This window comes from Teleopsis dalmanni, chromosome 2 (assembly GCF_002237135.1).
Source record: "Teleopsis dalmanni isolate 2A chromosome 2, ASM223713v2, whole genome shotgun sequence".
Lineage (NCBI taxonomy): Eukaryota > Metazoa > Arthropoda > Insecta > Diptera > Diopsidae > Teleopsis > Teleopsis dalmanni.
In genome coordinates, this window is record NC_051847.1 from 83,940,340 (window position 1) to 83,959,672 (window position 19,333).

A 19,333-nucleotide genomic window follows, 5' to 3' on the forward strand; every position below is an offset into this window, starting at 1 on the left:
CCCAATAAACGTATATACTACCTAAGTCTTAAATCTTAAATTAAACAAACAACTTTAATTTAAAATTTTAATAAAGATTTAGTTAACAAATTCTTTCTAACTCATAAATTTTATTTATATACAATATTTAAATATTTCATATTTATATAATGAATTATAAACAACAGTTAACCATAATATTTATTGTGTATTTTTAATTTGTCAATCGCCCAATAAAAAATTTTTCATTTAAACGAGATAAAACCTTATTCAAAATAAAAAATATATTAGCTATTTATAAAATAAATTACATAATTTTATAGATTAATAATGAACTAACTAAAATACTATATTTTTCTTTACTAAGATGGATCGCGTCTAAGGCGTGGTATTTTCAATCTGGGTGCTTCCGTCGGTGGTGAACGATTACGCATAGTACGCACAAAAGACTTCGTCATCGGCAAACCTGTTCTACCAGCTGAGATTTGACTGCGTGAAATATCTCCATTCAGATTGGATGTCGCATTACCATTGCTTTTTATTACTAATGGTTCCGCGTACGTTTTTCTTCTAACTGGTATCTTACTAGAAAAATTTTTGTAGACCTTTATACTAGTCATTTCATGTTGTAGACGGTTTCGCGTCATTATTTGGTTGAGTTGACGTTCTTTTCGTGCAGAGTTTCGTGTGGTAATTGAATTTCTTCTTTCTTCATTACTGGTACTGAGGTTGTTGTTGTTCACCTTTTCTAAACTTTTGCTACGCACTAACCTTTTGGGACTTGATGTACTGTGTTTCCTACTTGTACGTTCCTCTTGAAATGTCCGTGCTTGTTCTGAAGTAACATCGTTTTCATTCACTGGGTCAATGGTCAAATCAATTATTTCAATACCATTAAGACTCGTTATGGAAGTATTGTTTTCTGCATTAGACTGTGTTAATTTATTTCTTCTTGTTGATCTCGTCGATTGGCTTATCGTAATCTCAGGTGCATTTGTTTTAACATTTTTACTAGTACTTCTTGTGACAACAGCAAATTCATTTTCTTTTGTTGAAGATGGGCTCTCTCCCGCCGCTCTAAGTGTTCTGTTATTGCTAGACTCCTCCTGATCACTTTGCGTTAGCTTCTTTGTTTGTGTATTATTTGCCTGTTCGTCTAAACAAGCTCTTTTACGAGGTTGGGTTATAGTCTCCGTATTTCCAGCTACAGTATTTAGTGGTGTTGATTTTAAGATTCTTTTTCGACCATTACGTAGTTCTGTTGAACTTATATTTGTATGATTAATCCTACGCAATTTACTGGGTGTAGTATTATTTTGCTCAGTTATCTAGGGTCCAAGAAAACAAATTAAAAAGAAGAAAAAGCAAAACAAACGGAAAACAAAAAGTACGTTAATAAAATCTATACAATTATCAAAAAAGTTCTAAAAATTTAGTTACTAATATTCTATCCTATATATAAAGTCATGATGAAAAACAAGATTTAAAAAAGTTGTACACTCGCTTACATTTTATTTGTTATTTTAATTATTCACTATTCTTACAATTTCATAGAATTTAAATCTCTAATGACCCAATTAATAAAACTAACTCAAATAAAACACAATTGTATATATGGTATATAAAAAAATGGAAGTATGAGGTTTTGCTAAACAAAATACTTAAAATTATTTCTTGTTCCTTTCTTGTTCTTGATCCTCAAATGGTTAATATCACTTAAAATTAGAAATTGTTACATTTTATTAAAATTTTAATTAATCTAATTGATATTAAAACTTTAATCCCATTCTTATCTTACTCACTTTCTGTGAAGGTGTTTTGGTACGTTGAGAAGTTCTTACAGAACTTGCCATTAAATCTTTCCCATAAATAATTGGTTTCCGTACACGTACAGATTTCACTACTGTGGGTGACTCTGTGATTACATCCGGTGTGCTTGGCTGAAATATTTAAAAAGTAGTTAATAAATGCACTCAAATTAAATCTGCTGATAAAAAAAAACATAAGGGAGAAACGGAAAATAACTTAATTGATTTCTACGATAGAATAAAATTTAACTGTCTAAACCAGAGCTGTCCAAATCACGGGCCATCTGCGGCCCGCGGCTAATATGTGCAGCCCAAAATATGTTTTTAATCTACCACAATTACGCAACTCTTCCTTTGACATATTTTGATAAAATTATATTATTTTATTTTTATGGTATCACAAAAAGGAAATTCAAATAAATTCTAATTAGTGGCCCACGATCGTATCCTATCTTCCAGTCCTGGTCTAAACAAATTTCCATCTGTTTTTAATTCGCCTCACTGCAGAAATGAAAAATATTTGATGGGAATAGATAACCCGTTTAAGTAAATATTTATTCCCATTCGTACGACGAATATTTTTTTATATTACTCTTACTTATAAAGCCCTTAGTGAACGTAAGCAACACTCACATAAAAACTAGTTGCTATACCACTAGAAAAATCATCAAAACAATTAAATGGCCTTAAGAAATGAGAATCGCATGAATGGGACAGGACAGAGGATCTTTGTATCAGAGGACACTTAAAAACGTGTCTAGAAACAACAATTTTTGCAACCAGTTTTAAATGCGATTTGGAACTATAATCGTTTCCCAAGACATAGAAGAGTATCTGGTGGGAATTCAAAAAAAAAAAGAAAAACGGCCACTGTTCAATAACTACGTAGGCAATATGTTACTACAACTCTCGTCCTTTATATTAAAATGCTACACAGCACTAAGCAACAGACAGGTTTTAGGCCAAATCGTTTGTGTATAGGCAAGATAAATACGCTATACAAATTTAACCAGTGTTTTTTGTTTCCAAAAACACCGATCGCTATCCTAAAACTACAGCGTTATTAAGTTACTATTGGTATACATATCCTCTCCCTGTTCTATTAAAAAGCATCAAATCTACGCTAGACAACACTATCCGTAAACTTAAGACTGGTTGCATACCAAATCAAAGATACACGAACCAGATTAACACGTTACACGTATTTAACGAATGGCGGTTTTGTTTCATACTATCAATCATAGATTTTCATAGAGCCTCTACAATGTACACCGATCCTAAACAAAACCTAAATTTTCCCGAAACTGAGCAACCTGATAAAAATACATTAGGGATTTTTGTTTACGATTTTGTACAGTAGACGTCTATTGAAATCAGCAACCTGATAAAAATACATTAGGGATTTTTGTTTACGATTTTGTACAGTAGACGTCTATTGAAGTCAGTTTATTAAAGCTGACTGTTACCACTTATTCTATTTTAGAATGTATTTGATGGTAGTGCCATCGCAGCAATTGATCAATAAAATAGACATTCTTAAATAGTTATAGGACTACTCGAATGTATCGTCTAAGCTAATGACATCTGTTTACTATCTTTTCGTCATAATGACAATTTCTTAAAAGTAGCAGCAAACAAATATTAATTTTTTGTCGACACCAACAAAGATCAATATTTTAATTCAATAAGCTATCAATGCTTTTTTATGGATGTTAAACGTGTGATCTACATTAGACATACTCTAAGGAAACCCCCAAAAAAAGCTGGTTTTAGTTTTCTTTAGGTGGGAAACGAATGTGAATAATAATTGAAAATAAAACCGCCATTCGTAGGACGGAGGTAAGATATAAATACGAATGATTAAGCGTCTGAATTTTAGAATTCTCACTGAATGTTCTTCAATCAGTTTGTCGGAAAACTATTTTGAATTGTAGTTGGAAATAAAACCATCATTTGTTCAATATGCGTAGCGTGTCAGCCTGTTTTAAGTACAACTGGCTTCTGCAAGAATATAGCAGAAAGAGATATTCTAGGAACAAGGTGAAACATTAACATGAAACAAATGTTTCACCGACACTTAAAGTTCCTAAATGAAATGAAAATATTAATATAAGTAAATATTAAAATAATTTAAAAACGTGAACACACTACAAAGACAACCAATTACATATTTAATGGTATTAATGCTCCATCAGCAATTATTAAAAAATTAAATATAAAATAAATATTATTATTATATTATTAATTTATATAATGAGAAAATAAATTCGATCAACAAAATTTAAAGTTAAAATACTTACTTCACTCATTTCTCGAGCTGAACCATTATTAATTGAGTCAGTATGTCCATCTTCTTTGTTAACATTCCTCCTAGTCCGCATTGCTCCATTAACCAAACTCTCATTTTTATCAGCTTTGTCGTTATCATTATTTGTTATGTCTTTATTCTTCGAACGTGTCGCAAGCCTACTTCTATCCTTTTGATTGCTCTTTAGCACATTATTATTGGTGCTTATTTCATTCCCATTATTATGCTCTACACTTTTGTTATTTGAAATATTTGCACTCCTATTTGATTCATTGCTTTTATTCAAGACATCAGTCGCTGTATGATCTGCTGTAGAATCTTTGCTATTGCCATCGTTCCCTTTATCATTAATTATCGGTGTAAATTCCAGATTACGCCTCGCATGTATATTACTTGGTGGGGTAGTTTTCTCCGACTCTTCTTCGGATGTTTTTTTATCTGAATCAATTCGTAATTCTATACGTATTTTTGGAGAACCAGAATTGCTTACATTAGGCGTATTATTAGTAGTATTAGTATTATTAGTATCTTTCATGTTTAACGATTTGCGCAAATGCCTGTACGCTGAACCATTATTTCTTCCATTCCTTGTAGGCGTAACTGTGTTAGGTGAAGTATTTATGTTTTGAACAGCAGTTGTCTCTTTTCCCACTGTTTTGGAATTATTATTTTCAGACGTTGTGGTGCTTGCATTTACAGTAATGGGTTCTACTTCCACAGTATGTGTTGTGGTAGCTTCTGATGCAGCTACTGAAGCATTCTCAGCAACATTAGTTTCCTAGTCAATGATAATCACATTAAATTTAATAAGATATTTTATTCTTAAGTATATATATGCTATATAGTGCATTTCAAAGGAGAAGCCGCACAATAAAGTAACAAACTCTCAGTTATTTTTTTTGTATGTAATTTGTTATTGTTTAGTGGCCTTTCTCAATGAAGTGGACTATAACATTGGTTTTATATAGTAAGTATTTACTATTTCAGATTTACTTACATCGTCTGTTTCCGTAACATCAGGATTTGTTGGTTGTGGTACAAAGCTACCTTCTAGCAATTCCTTGAATTCTACGATGGTTTTTATCATTTTCGAATCCAAATCCGTCTAAAATATATTTTATATAAAAAAATATATTCTTATCTATAATATCTTTTAAAACAAATTTAAATAAAAAAAATACTTACACTTATTAATTTTAAAACCAATTCCTTTATTTCCTTTCTCGAATCTTGGTTCTGTATGGAACTAACTTGCAGAGTTCTCAATTCCTTTGTAAGTAGCTTACAAAGTTCCTTGTTGCTATTATTGGCTATCATTTCGTTTAAGAATGATACCGCTAATTTAATGTGGATAGCATTTGCGCCTGAATACACCTCTTGACAAGTGGTACTAATTATAAACCGTGTAATCGTTTCGGGACGTATATCGCGTAAAGGACTATCACAGGGCGCGGATATAATTGTGGTGACCATTGGTAATAAGCAGGGCTCTAATTGATAATGTAATTTGTTATCAAAAAAGCATTCCAGAAAAACACCTAAAGTCTGATGTATGCCAGAATCTGTAAAATTAACTTGTTTTTATCAAGAGCTTATGGATTATATTAAGTTAATTCACCTGTGTGAGGATTGAAGTAAAATAATAAAATTTTTTCCAAAATATCACTGTTGTCAACGTGTCCATGTAATACCAATCGACAGAATCCTTCAAGAATTGCATTTATTATGATTACATCGTCCACTGTATTTAAGAAATGTAACATTAGAGTAATAATTCGATCTCCTTTAGCATTTGCCACAGCTGGTGCATCATCTTCGATGTCATCGAGAAAATTATATAACGGACGACCAGATTTCTTCGATGTTGTGGGTTCTTCTTGCAAAACAAATGTTTCAAATCCATATCTATGTAACAATTATAATCTTATTATAGATAAGCAAGCAAAAATAAAAAAATAAACTCTTATTACTTTGTTAGTAACTCGAAAATGCATTTTATAGATGTTTCCCAGAGACGCATATTATGATTTTTGAAGAACTGTGTGAACAGTTGTTCAAATACATCCTTTGCTAATGGTTCATATATCATGCTGAAAGCAGCGGCACACTTTAAGGCCCAATCTCGTATACCAATTTGATTTGAAGCAATATGCCGAAATATAAAATCCTGTTATTAACAAAAAATACAAAAAAAAAATAGTTTTAAATATATATTCTAACAATAATAATACTTCTTAAATACGCACATTGTATAATTTGAGTGCACTCTCACTTAGGGATTCTGTTTTCTCAGAAACGATCATATTAAATATAATCTGCAAACTTTTCTGGACTGTTTCATTGCTAACAGCAATCAGCTGTGGCAATATTAAATGCTAGAAAAAAATATATTATATAAAAAATATTAATTAAAATATGCTTTTTATATAACTTACATTATCTATATCAGGCTGCTTCTGCATTACTGCTCTCATCAAGTTTGTGAATTCAATAGTAACTGCATTTTTTTCTTCTGTTATGCTATGAGCTCCCACATAATCTTTAGTCAATACAGAGTTTGTCTCTTGTTCTTCTAATTCTAAAATTTTCACTTTTAGCGCTGATATCTTTAAATTTAAGTCCGCATCCGCGGAATTGGCCAGCAACTCATTTATAAGGGTGCGGTCATGCACAATATGATTTTCTTTACGAAGGTTGCACAAGTTTCGTACTATGTTCGACAAAAACTGTAATGGAAAGCGAATAGAAAAAGAGTTATTGAATGATATATGAAGAATATAATATTTAGATAGCAAAAATAAAGTTAAGGGAATATGATTTGACTATTGTACTGATAACATCACTTAACGAAAGTTCGGTCTTTATACGCAATAACTATTTCAGCGTATTTCTATTTTTATGAAAGCAAAAAATAATGCTAACTCATCGTTTTGATACTACTTATCAAATTAGTGTTCTTAATGATCACTTGCCATTCCTCAATGAAAGCAAAATAAGAATGATAGGGCTATCGTTCTGATACTAATCAAAGAACTAGTGTCCTAAATGACTACTAACCAATCCTTTATGTATGCAAAAAAAATATAATGATAAAGTTTTTATTCTGATACTATTTATCAAACCAGTGTTCTTAATGCCTAAAATTCATGCCTTCATGAAAGCAAATATCACTCTGATATTACTCAACGAACAAGTGTTCTGATGCGGAGTAAGAGTTATTCTAAGAGTCATGAAGATTTGTCAGAAAGAGTTGTACAAGCAGCGAGAATAAACCAGGGTTGAGAACAACAATCAATGGTATATATATTATAATCTTATTATTATATATTATTCCTTCGAAAATAACTACTGCAAAAAAGAATGACGAAGCCATCATTCTGATACAAGTCGCTGAACAGGTGTTCGTAATGGCTAGTAGCTATTATTTCGAAAATAAGTCATACAGCACAGCATGAAGATCTGCTTAATATATATCTTCAGTAGTAATGTAACTAACCCAAAGGGTCGAAGAACAATGACTGGTATATGTATTATAATATAATATATATAAATGAACTACAGTGTTTACTAGTGTTATTGCTATTGTTTTTATTAAAAGCTACGTAATATCTTAGTTGTTGTTGTAGCTTACATAACAAGAAATAAGAGCAAGAAACAAATTACGAAGTCATATACATATGAGAGTCAAGGGAATTCTTTAAAATTTAAATTTGAAGACAATTAGGAACAAGGAGTAGAGAAACCTAACCACATCAACGGGGCAGATCCAAAAATAGATTCGATTTTTCACTTATGAACAGTGAGAATTCAACAAGACTAATGAGCACTGTTGAATAGCCATTCTAGTATTATCCAGAGATAAATACAGCTATTAAAACATTAACATTATGTAGTATCTCACCGTCATTCGAGCATCCTGATCAGTTATTACATTTTCTGCACATAATATAATAACTTTTATAACCTTTTCATCCAAAATGAAACTAGTCAATAAATATTCTATCAAATCGTGTAGATTTCTACGTCCAGTTTCATCACCCAAATCATAGATGTATAATATTTCCATAAATGAGTGAAGTATATGGTAAAACTCGATTAATTCGAATTTGTCCGCAGATGTTAGTTGCAGCTCACAAAATCTGTAAGTAAAGCTTAAATAGTGGAAACTTATCAACGTTTTTCAAACAACCACTTACTTCTTTACATATGCACAAAATACGCTTAATTCTGGTAAAATACAATCTATATCCCCTTCTTTACTTTGTAAGTATTCTGCGAGACATTGCCAATAAATTGATACTTCAATGCTTAGCTTTTGTAATGGCACACATCGGTAGAATTCACAGTCACTCTCAAAAGGCAAGCAACCGATCAGATCATTTAAATCTTGTTTATTTGTTCTAAAAATAATTTAAAATTTAGATTAAAAATAAAACTTTTTAAAATTATATTCACACTATACTAACTTGAAGATAGCAGATAACGTTTGTTTAGCAATTTTCCTAAATCGCACTAATTCTTCCTCATTAGAATCCAGTTTTAAAGAAAAAACTAATGCGACTAAATTTTTTTGAAAAGTTTCTATCCAGTTTCTTAACAACAAATCGACAACAGCTTTTTTAACTAACTCTGATCGATCATTCAGACCTTGCTCCAATAGTGTCAAACGTTGTGATACTTTATAAGAACGTACAGGATAGTTACTCATATGCACATATGTATGCCGTCGTACTTTTTCATCTATATCCCACAATCTGTCTAAAATATAAGGAATTGTGTGATAGTTACGACCCAGGCAAGTTATAACTGCTTGACGAACACGTGGCGACGGATCAGAGCACAAATGAAACTGATAAGCACGTACTACTGGATCATCAGGTTTATCCGGTATCTGCAAACGTTGTATAGCATGAATTGCTTGTACACGCACGTTAGGAGCTAAATCACATAATCTATCTAGCATGTACTCTAGAATGCGATCACATATCTCATCTTCCAGTGCAGCTTCTACTCCAAGAGCAGTAAGTATTAAATTCACAAACTGACACAGCCGATATCTAATGTGTTGATTTCTGGAATAGTTCTGAAAAGCACAAATAATATTAAACTTAGAAATGGATAATAATGAATTGAAACTTACATTTAATAACCAATTGAATGTATCATTGAAAATTGGATGCGCATCGTCAGTCCCGTACGAGCAAACAAACTTTGCACAAAACAGCAACGATGTTTGTGCATACGTATTTTGCTCATCAGCTTCCATTGCAGTTTTTATTATTTTTATAAAATTAAACAAAAATGTTTTGTGGTCCACCTTTAAATAAAATGATAGATTGTTACCGAAATATAATATCAAAGCGGAAATATCACTCCTTACCTTGGTGTACAGCGATTTCATTTCTTTGGTGTATTTATTGTGGAAAGTCTCACTTTTCTGCACAAAGGACATTATTGTGTACATTTGACTGCATTCTGATAAAATTTCGGTGCAGTCTTCATTTTGATTTTCTTTTTCCTCACTTATTATTGCTATTTTCCGTTTTCTGACCATATTTTATGATTTAAATATTGGATAAATGTTTGCCCAATAACTGAATGGTAATATTTATAATAAATTCATACACTTCGGATTGTTCTTGCCTTTTTAAATGTGCATCTAATTACATATACAATTAGATAAACAAATTTTCTTTCTAATATATTAATACTGAAAACAAGCGACGCTATTTCTTAAAACTCAAACAAAAAGGAGAAAAATTCGATGCTTGTGTTTCTCCTTTTGGCCTTATTCGCACATTTTTGACAACAAATGCCGTTACGTTGTTGTGGCTGCCAGCGCGGATAAATAATAAACAAATTTTTAGAAATTAAAAAAAATTAGTTTTCTATTTAATATTTAAATTATCACACTTCTTTATTTCTAGTTATTGAAACGAAGTTTCAAATTTCAATTTTAAAATACAATATTTTTTTTTTAAGAAAAATATCGGCAAATTAACTTAAAATTTTATGTTATTCCAAATTTTTTATTTAATATGTGTAATGAATATTAAAAAATTAAATTAAATATGTATGCAATTTAAATAAATTATAATTAACAAATTAAAGAATTTGTGATTTTATAAATTTACAAATTTTTGTTTTTTATGACTTATCTATGTTAATAAAAACAAATTTTTTCGAGAAAACATAAACACAATTCTAGACACTTATTGTAACTTTATAGATTAGTTTTGACTTTTTCATATATATAGAGCACATACGTAGAAACGTAAAAAATGGTGTTGCGATTTTATGATCGCAAGATAATATTTTTTCGTAGTACTATAGAGTGTAAAGTGGAAATATTATGCGTTTTCGGTGACTTGCAAGTACGGCAAAAGGCTAACCTATATTGGTCAGCTTTAGTACGGCAAATTTCAAATAAAATTTAAAAATTTCATATATTTGAAAATAGGGAAAAAAGTAAATATTTTTACCGTACCTATCAATTCCGTATATATTTTAATTTTCAAATTATATTATATTTTTAATACATTATTCTTATATATTATAATTATTTATTATTTTATTTAAAGATTTAGGTTTACAACTCTTAAGTTTTAGTGCAACAAAATTTGAAAATCAGTAAATTGTGAATGTTCACTGGAAATATGTTGCAAAATTCCAGTTATGCGTTAAAATCATATGAGCAGAAATAATTACAAATAGCAATATATCAAAAGAATCTGATAAAAAGAGTAAAGTGCGCAATAGCACTAACTCAAATCACAACAACAACAACGTATGTCAAAAAAAAAAGCGTTTGACATATTTTAGAAATGATACCAATTTGTTTTAACCAGACTTAATACTGTTTTTTTTTTAAACTCTGAAAGATAAAATTACGACTTATGTTGTATGAATTAATTTGTATTATCAATAAAGTAATATTAGAACAAAAAAATTATTTCATACTAGCAACACAAAATCAAGATATTTATATAAATGTTGGCAACCCTTATTTTCGCTTTATATGTTACACACACTTTCTTAATAACTGATCATTCAAAATTTTAAAAACAATGCCCAGCCTGTCATTGCACCACAACCATGTCTAAGTGCGAAGAAACATTTCAAAGGGTATGTTCAGTTTATGTTAAATTCGCAAACGAAAACGATGAAAAGAAATTATGCAAAACATATAACGGATAAAATAACTTAAAATGAGCAAAATATAGTTAAAATGCTTAAGTGTTCTAAATTATATTTTAAATAATTACTTAAAAATTTTTAAAGGAAACTTACAGTTACGAGCCTCACAGTATATTGTAATTAATATTTTTATTCTATATCACCGTTTCCAGTTGTGTTTTGTTAGAATTTATTAATTGGGAAACTGAACATTTTTTTCGTATTAGAAAAACGTAAGTCAAAGTTTTTAATATATTTTTTAATTTTACTTATTTGATTTGATGAGTATATGTATTTTTCTAATATTATTTCATTGCTTGCTATGATAATATGTAATAATATGTATTATGTAATAAAAGTCGTAGCGGCCGCATTATTTATACAAATATACATGTATATAATATACATTTATATATGTATATACATTCATACGTTCCAATAAGCCGTCAATTGCATTGTAGTATGATTTTTGTTAAGTGTTGCAAAGAAGCAGCGGAAAAGCAATAGGAAATTCAGACGTGCTCTATAACTTGTTTAAGTTAAAGAACATCAGATTTGATAGTTTTCTTTTGCTTTGGACATTTGGTAAAACATCAGCTGATTCTTGTTATTGTAAAATTGTACTATAGAAAATTTAAATTTGTTTAATTCATTTAAAATTTTTGAAGAGGTTTCGAAAAGTAGTGAATCAGAACAAAATTTTTTTTATATTATTTTAATTAATAGAACTTAATAGACAGCTGTTCCGAGTATTGTCAAATACCAATCATTAGTGGTCTTGAAAATTATTTTTATATAAAGATGTATTGCTAAAGTTAAAACATTAAACAAAATAACATATTTTCTTTCTTTGTATTTCTTTTATTTACAATACAATAAACAAAATAAACTGATTTCCTTTATTTTAACACTTTAACGTGAAATAATTATAAGAGTGTTTAGATATATTATATCCCCACTTTTTCGAATATCGAGTTCCCGAGCCAGACTTTGCTGGCTGGTAAATTTAACTGCTACTGCAATAATGGTATTCACTGTGTCTTCCAAAGTCATTGTAAGGTGCACGAAACGCAAGAATGCCATACTAAAATTGCAAGAGTGCGAGAACACTTATGTTGTAGAATTGCAACATCAAAATGAAACAGCTGTTTTTGCAGGATACCGCATTCACATGATAAGCAACAGATGCCAAAACAGTTGGTTTTTTTTTTGTCTCGTTGCAAGCATATATACATGGGTTTGGGTATAGTAAGATTGCAAGCACATGCAAGAAATTTTGTGTGTGTATTTTTTTGTTGTCCATTGCAAGCTCGCGTAATCTATGCATTTTGTGCACCTTGCAAAAAGTTTGCAAGACAGAATGAAAGCCCTCAACATATATGTATGTGTGTTAAATAACTCAGGTTCGATTGCTGAAAAATGTGAAAGAACACTAAGTTACGACAGCAAAGTAATTGAACGCGAGCTTTAAGTCTGAATTGAAAGAACGTACAATTGGTTTAAAGTATGAACCGATAAATCTTAGCTTTCATTGTTTTTATTTAGAATTGAATTGTAATTTTTACATTGTTTTTTTTAAAGAAGCTAGCCAGGAGAGTAAATATACAATTAAATTTACGATTACTTGTGCTTTGTGTATAATCTATAATACTGGGTTCACACGAGAGTTTTGTTTGTAATTTTAGCTGTCATGTTTGTATTTTGTCAGTTGTTGTTGCTTTCAATGCAAAATAAAAATTTTTGACAGCTAAAATTACAAACACAACTCTCGTGTAAATCTAGTATAAGTTAAAAATTAATATTAGCCGTGATTTTTTCTTTCAGAGCAGGATAAAAATAACATTAACTGTGGTTGAAAGAAATTGGCAGCACTTTTAAAATAAGTTGAATACTTTTGTTTGACATATGCTTTTTGTTGTGTTGTGTAGAATATGATATAATACGAGCTTGAATTTTGAAACGTATTTTCAGTGAACATTCAGAATAGATTGATTTTTGAATTTGACCGCATTAAAAGTTTAGTCTTAAATTTTTTGCGAGTAAAACTTAACTCTGATAATTTTAAGAGCATTATTATTAAATGCGGTTATTTTTGTTTTTTAAAATATACTAACTTTTATTTCGAAAGTTTTTTTGTGTATCTCTACACGTGTTTCGGCAAATTCGCTTTTGCCTTCATCAGGAAAATTCCTAATATTAAAACATCTAGCAATCTTACAAACTATTTATACCATAAACATGTTATTTTTAATACTAAGCTTAATATTAATAAATCCTAAGGTTATTGTCCTTGGGGGTGACAGGTAAGAAATGGTGGCGGGATTGGTCTGGTGTTGTTTTTTTTTATTTTTACATACAGGTAGTTAGGTTGACTGGTTGTCGGTTTTTTGGGATGTATCTAAAAAGGCACGATGACACGTTGCCTTTGTCGCCGTTGAGTAAAGTTGAGATATGATGTTTGTGTATTTCGATGCTTTCTGCCGTTTCTAATTTTCAGCTATCCCTTACATTTTTGATTATTTGGGCGTTATCCCTGTTGATGTGGTGATTTTCCTTTACTATATGTCTCACGACATTTGATTTTATGGGGTTCATTTTCTTCGGTGCTTCTCTTGCTTCCTTCAGGTGTTCTTCAAGTCTTACTGATAATTTATTGTTTCAGATGTTTTCTATCGTAAGTTCCGAGTATTTTTTGCTACTCTGAAAGAAAAAATGACCGATATTGTTAAAGATGAATATCCCAAATATCTTTAAAACAAATGTTCAATTTGTTTAATGGAAATCGATTGTTTAATTGAATGTGCAAATTCATTTAGCAATGGATTTAAATAAAGTCGGCTATTCTGAACAGCTTTTACATTATTTATATATACACAACCCCCAACAAGTATGTGGCGCGTCTTCTTATTACCATTTGTTTATATAGTCAAAGTAAAACTTATATATGTCCTGTTAAGTCAGCTATATTGGCATATAAAAAAAAATTGAAATAAAATTGTTCACTTTACTAAAATTCGTTGTTAAATAAGTATTCACGGGAAATCAGAATCGCGCCACACCCCACTATCTGACATTAGCTTACATTTAAGAAAAAAATTAACCTTAATTCTATGACTATATAGTATATAGAGAATTTTTTACTGATTGTACTTAGTTTCTTTAAAAAAAATAATTTCCTTCACCCTTAAATTTGCAGAAAGTTAATCTTAATAAATAATAAACAAAATTGATTATTAAATAACATATTTAAATGGTGAGTAGTTAAATCTTTCCTGCTTAAATTAGAGTATAAAATAGTACCTTTTGATTTATATCACAAGAGTTTATTAGGAGAAACAATTATCTATACATCGCTAATTATTAATTGTAATTAAATTTAAAAGGAGTTTTGATGTGTCCGACAAGACACCATTTGGCAGATATAGTTGTCTTAATTTAAAATAAAGATTTTATTTACAAATTTATTTGATATGTTATCATAGCTAAGACGTGCAATGTTAAAAATATTACAGTTCCTATCCCCGTCTCTACACGATGCAACGTACTTGTTGCTGCCCCTCGGCCAGTATTACACAACGATTTCTCACAACATGAAGTGCAGGCATATAGTTTTGTTCGCTCTCCAATAACAATGCAACCTGGTTCACACACTACCGTACAACGTCTATTGAGAGACCACATTTTCGGAGAACTTGTGGAATTTTCAGTGCTTAATGTGTAAGAAAAGCGCTTCACCTATAAACAATTTTTAGTGATTATTTTTGACATAATACAAATTTACTTCCTCCCGTCTTACCATACATATGAACTCTTCTCCTTTACATTTCTTATTATATATTGTCGTATTTGAGCCCAGCGCATCCACACAGGCAGTTCCATTGTCCATTGTGTCACACTCATAGCACCACAAATCATTCACACGTTCTATCGCAGCCTGTGTGCGATGTATAGCGTTGGTTAGTGATTGTCCAGAGGCTAGAATAATACATTTTTATTATTGTTATTTAAGTACGAGATGAGATATTTTATTACTAAAACCTTTTGTTGAAATTGTTATTAATAATATTGCGGAATACAGACTTTTCAACATTTTCTCAATTTGCTTTCACAATTGCTTCCACAATCACAATTTGCAACAGAATGTCATCGAATGACATATTAAAAATTTAAGCGGTCATGCGCAGAGATAAAACATTCAATAGATGTCTCACGATGAAGATTTTATTATTTGATTAAAAGATTTTATATGTTTCTATCTAAGCTGTAAGTTTCGTGAAGTTGTGCTATGATATTACTACATCTACATGCATATAAAAAAATTTAGAATATTTTCAGTTACAAGTTGTATTACCCGGACATAATTATTATTGTTAGGTATGTGGCACTGCGACCATCGGGTCTATTGTGCCCCCTTCTGGGCCTAGAGTAGGTCTTTAAGCCCTGTTGCGTCAATAAAAAGTATAGTTTAGTATAGAACTTACTTTACAGAGTTTTATAGCCTCTTTCGAAATTATATATATGTTTTTGTATTTCTATAGAGTTTGTTGTAAAACTAAATAGTTTATTTTTATTAAGAGGGAGTGTGCTACTGCGACCATCGGGTTAATTGTGCCCCCTTCTGGGTTTAGAGAAAGTCTCTATACCCTGTTGCGTCAATAAGAAGTAATATGGAACATACTCACAGAATTTTAATGCCTCTTTCGTAAGGATATACATTCCCAGAAGTCTATTTAGTGTTTGCATTAGCGCAGGGCGTTCTAACAACTCATGTGTGATTGACTTTTCATTATCTTCGCAGAATCCACAGTTTATATCCGTTTATATGACCAGTCTATTAACGTGGTGTTTTAGTTTATCTTTAGATCATCTTATAATCCTGGTATCTCCTAATGTCATAGGAACTAAAAAGTGATTTGGGATTGTACTAAAGTAAAATCAAAATAATTTTAAGGAGTTCATAGTTGAAGTGATTTTCTTTTTCGAATAAATGTCTATATTCCATATTTCATATAGATTTTTAACTACCTATGTGTACTATATTTGATAAATAGTTAAAGTCTATTTAGTCTAAGCTCTCCTAATTTAATAATCAATAAAAATTTGGTTACTATCCATCTGCCAGAATATTATTACTACAACAATGTTATTATAATAACATAGGCTCAATTATTATCTTTCCGTCACACTGCGCTACTTGTTAAACTATAAAAGCTTGTACAGCACTTCAGTTAAAATCTTAATTTTTTCTGACTACTCTGAATCGTGTATCAATTTTTTTTGGAAAACTATTCTCCTCTAAAATATAAAAGCAGAGCATTTTTAAAGTATACGTCAAAATGTTTCTGTGTTTTCCATACATGGTCTATATGGTTGCTGATAGTTTTAAAAGCTCTTAATATTTGTTAAATAGATAGTGATCACTTCAATCATTTTTTTAAATCCGATCTGCTCAGATTAGCTCCGGGATATAGCATTTTTACTCAATTTGTCCTCTTAACCATTGCCCTCAAAATCACTGTGTGCATATTTCCAGTATAAAGCCACTTAATTTCTAGTAGTAAAGTTTTATAAGATATTGACTGTCTTCCAAGTGTAGAGTTCGAGTCTATAGATTTATTGGCTACCTGTCTATCTGACATAAAGGTTATCCTTCTATCTGTTTTTTTTTTTTTATTGTAGTCTACCTTTGATATTTTTGTGGTTCTGTGGGTTGTAGATTTTTGCTCAATTTTTGACCCATATATACCAAATAAAGTCATTTGTAGTGATATTCATTCTGTTCTCATAGCACCCCATTCTGTCTGCTGTAATGGTATTATAATTCTTGTTGGTGTTTAGGTAGCATATGATCTAGCTGTATCTCAAAGACTTTCGATTGGTTTAATTTGTCTAACATGCCAGAAAATTTCTTTAGGTAAGAATATGGGTGTGTCATTTTCGATGACCCCCTAATATATTGCTATGACAGATAAGACTCCTTTTCCTATTTTCTATAATACATATCTGTGAATAAATAATGATTTAAAATATAAATAATATTTAATTTATTTTAAGATCATAACAATCTTTTAATGTCTTTCTTATTGAATACACTAGATATATACATATACATTTTAGATATCCACAAATAAATATAAATAAGAGAAACTTTTCAACTGTTGTCGTTATATTAATTGAACAAATGAAAATTATTAAGTACAATTTTGATTTATATTGTTTCAGAGCTATAAGTTGTTCTTCACTATTATATTTTGACTTGTTTTTAGTAAAAATATTTAATCTTCTTCTTATTTGGCACTATAGTTCAATATAAACCTTGGCCTCCTCCATCTGTCCCCATCATCTGCTACTCTCTTTCAGTTCAGCACTCCAATCGGTCTTGCATCACCATACACGTTCTCATCCCATCTTGTTCTTGGCCTACCTCTGTGCATGGTTATCATCGGCTTTGCGTTGAATATGCTGTTCGGTTTTCTCTCCGACCCCTTTCTTATTACATGAGCAGCCCCCTTTGTGACTTAATGTATCTTGCTCAAAGTCAGGCTCTCAGAAGGCTCTTCAAAGTGCCTTGGTACATCCGCACAAACGACATGCTAAGAGACCTTAGAATAGACCCGATCAAAAATTACATAAGGGACAGAGCCCTGAAGTTATATGCGAAAATTGACAGGCTATCCTACTTACCACTATCTAATCTTAGAGTAATCACTCTACGCACGGGGAGGTACGCAGATCTTAGATCAATCACTGAATAATCATGAAGCTTGTAGGCAATACATAAATTAGTCAATGAGATGAGTGGGACCCTGTAGTACCCGCAGCTATCAATTTCGTTATTTGTTCGTCTTTGAAAAGTTTCTGCATCAATTTGGATTGACCCGTAGATATGGTGAACTATTTTTCTTTCAAAAATTTATAAAGCTTCTTCGTCCACCTTTGTCATTGTCCATATTTCTAAGCCATATGTAGCTACCGGTCTTATTATTGTCTTGTACATTCGTAGCTTACTTTCCTTGGATAGTCTTGATTTTATTAGGTCTACATATTTGTAAAAATAAAAAAAAAATTTTACCGCTAGGCAACCCTTAGATATGCCTCGGAACAATAGAAGGAAAAATATTTAATAATTAGCTAATCAATCTGAAGTCTGAATTCAATCTGTAAATATCCCATTTTAATTTTAATTGTGAACCCTTTATAAGTTTTAATTAAGAAAATTGAGTAGCACTAGACAAGCATTAGATATTATAAAAAAGGGTCTAATATAGCCTGGATTAAGAATTAGATTAATGAAAATTTTATTTTTGTACTCTTATTCTTGTTTCAGTTGAATTTATTATTCTCTATTAGTGACTCTCTTGCACTTTCTTTCTTTCTCTAATAGAAAATTTAGTTAAAAAATCTACAACTAAAAATTAATATATCTCCAATACGAAAGAGTAAACTTATTTCTTAACAACATTACTAAAAGACTTACTTATAGATTGTAAGCACTTCTTTTTACAAATCCTTATAAAGTCATTTAGTTATATATAAGTCATTTAGTTTACAATATTTTACTAAAAGTAAAAGATATATAAGGTATATTGAAAGAAAGTTTTTCAATAAAACTTCCCCTATTCCATCTCTAGTTATAACATACATATCCGAACGCATGAATCTCTTTATGAAAAAGGGAACTGCAACTATAACTCAATCACATTCTATTAAGTATAACGTCGCGACCCATTTTTAAAGATACTCATAAATTTAGATATTTACTATTTATAACATAATGTTTTGAAGTTCCGCATATCTACTAGAGATTTACTGTTGTTATCAAACTATTGTTTGATTTTAGTCTACTTAGTTTAAGAGCTCTATTCTTTATATATTGTTTAAAGCGTTCGATGCGGAAGTCTTTATGGATTTCATGCTGACCTATATACCATGGAACTTTTGGAAACCTATTTAAAACAATATTTTGTGAATTACTTAAACATTATCAACGAATACTGCATAAGTTTTAATTTTTGGAAAGACTACTATACATAATATATTCGGACAAACGATGTTTATCAAT

General features: G+C 30.4%; 2 protein-coding genes across 4 annotated transcripts; both read right to left on the reverse strand.

The window, feature by feature from the left end:
* Positions 1–278: 278 nt before the first annotated feature.
* On the reverse strand, positions 279–11,472 carry LOC119678060 (condensin complex subunit 3-like). Of its 2 annotated transcripts, XM_038089708.1 has the most exons (15): positions 11,386–11,472; positions 9,476–9,927; positions 9,236–9,412; positions 8,562–9,178; positions 8,292–8,495; positions 7,997–8,234; positions 6,531–6,821; positions 6,342–6,470; positions 6,066–6,262; positions 5,714–6,000; positions 5,281–5,657; positions 5,093–5,200; positions 4,088–4,873; positions 1,782–1,919; positions 279–1,307 (listed from the first exon to the last, which is right to left on the reverse strand). In XM_038089708.1, the coding sequence occupies exons 2-15, from the start codon at positions 9,647–9,649 to the stop codon at positions 342–344; spliced, it is 4,689 nt and encodes a 1,562-aa protein (XP_037945636.1). In that variant the 5' UTR covers positions 9,650–9,927; positions 11,386–11,472; the 3' UTR covers positions 279–341. The 2 variants fall into 2 exon arrangements, with proteins under 2 accessions (XP_037945636.1, XP_037945634.1); XM_038089706.1 differs by lacking the exon at positions 11,386–11,472 and having other exon boundaries at positions 9,476–9,964.
* Positions 11,473–14,572: 3,100 nt separating this feature from the next.
* On the reverse strand, positions 14,573–15,384 carry LOC119683723. 2 transcript variants are annotated; one of them, XM_038097532.1, is made up of 3 exons: positions 15,310–15,384; positions 15,068–15,246; positions 14,573–15,006 (listed from the first exon to the last, which is right to left on the reverse strand). In XM_038097532.1, the coding sequence occupies exons 1-3, from the start codon at positions 15,359–15,361 to the stop codon at positions 14,725–14,727; spliced, it is 513 nt and encodes a 170-aa protein (XP_037953460.1). In that variant the 5' UTR covers positions 15,362–15,384; the 3' UTR covers positions 14,573–14,724. The 2 variants fall into 2 exon arrangements, with proteins under 2 accessions (XP_037953460.1, XP_037953459.1); XM_038097531.1 differs by having other exon boundaries at positions 15,304–15,384.
* Between the last annotated feature and the right edge of the window lie 3,949 nt (positions 15,385–19,333).

Excerpts from the sequence above, each read along its gene's own strand:
- LOC119678060 (XM_038089708.1), bottom strand. The coding sequence starts at position 9,649 with ATGGTCAGAAAACGGAAAATAGCAATAATAAGTGAGGAAAAAGAAAAT. Across the intron at positions 6,822-7,996 it reads ATCAGGATGCTCGAATGACG|TTTTTGTCGAACATAGTACG; the intron begins GTGAGATACTAC and ends TTTCCATTACAG. Across the intron at positions 1,308-1,781 it reads CCAAAACACCTTCACAGAAA|ATAACTGAGCAAAATAATAC; the intron begins GTGAGTAAGATA and ends CTTGGACCCTAG.
- LOC119683723 (XM_038097531.1), bottom strand. The coding sequence starts at position 15,361 with ATGTTGAAAAGTCTGTATTCCGCAATATTATTAATAACAATTTCAACA. Across the intron at positions 15,247-15,303 it reads AATTTCAACAAAAGGTTTTA|CCTCTGGACAATCACTAACC; the intron begins GTAATAAAATAT and ends GTATTATTCTAG. Across the intron at positions 15,007-15,067 it reads GAGAAGAGTTCATATGTATG|GTGAAGCGCTTTTCTTACAC; the intron begins GTAAGACGGGAG and ends AATTGTTTATAG.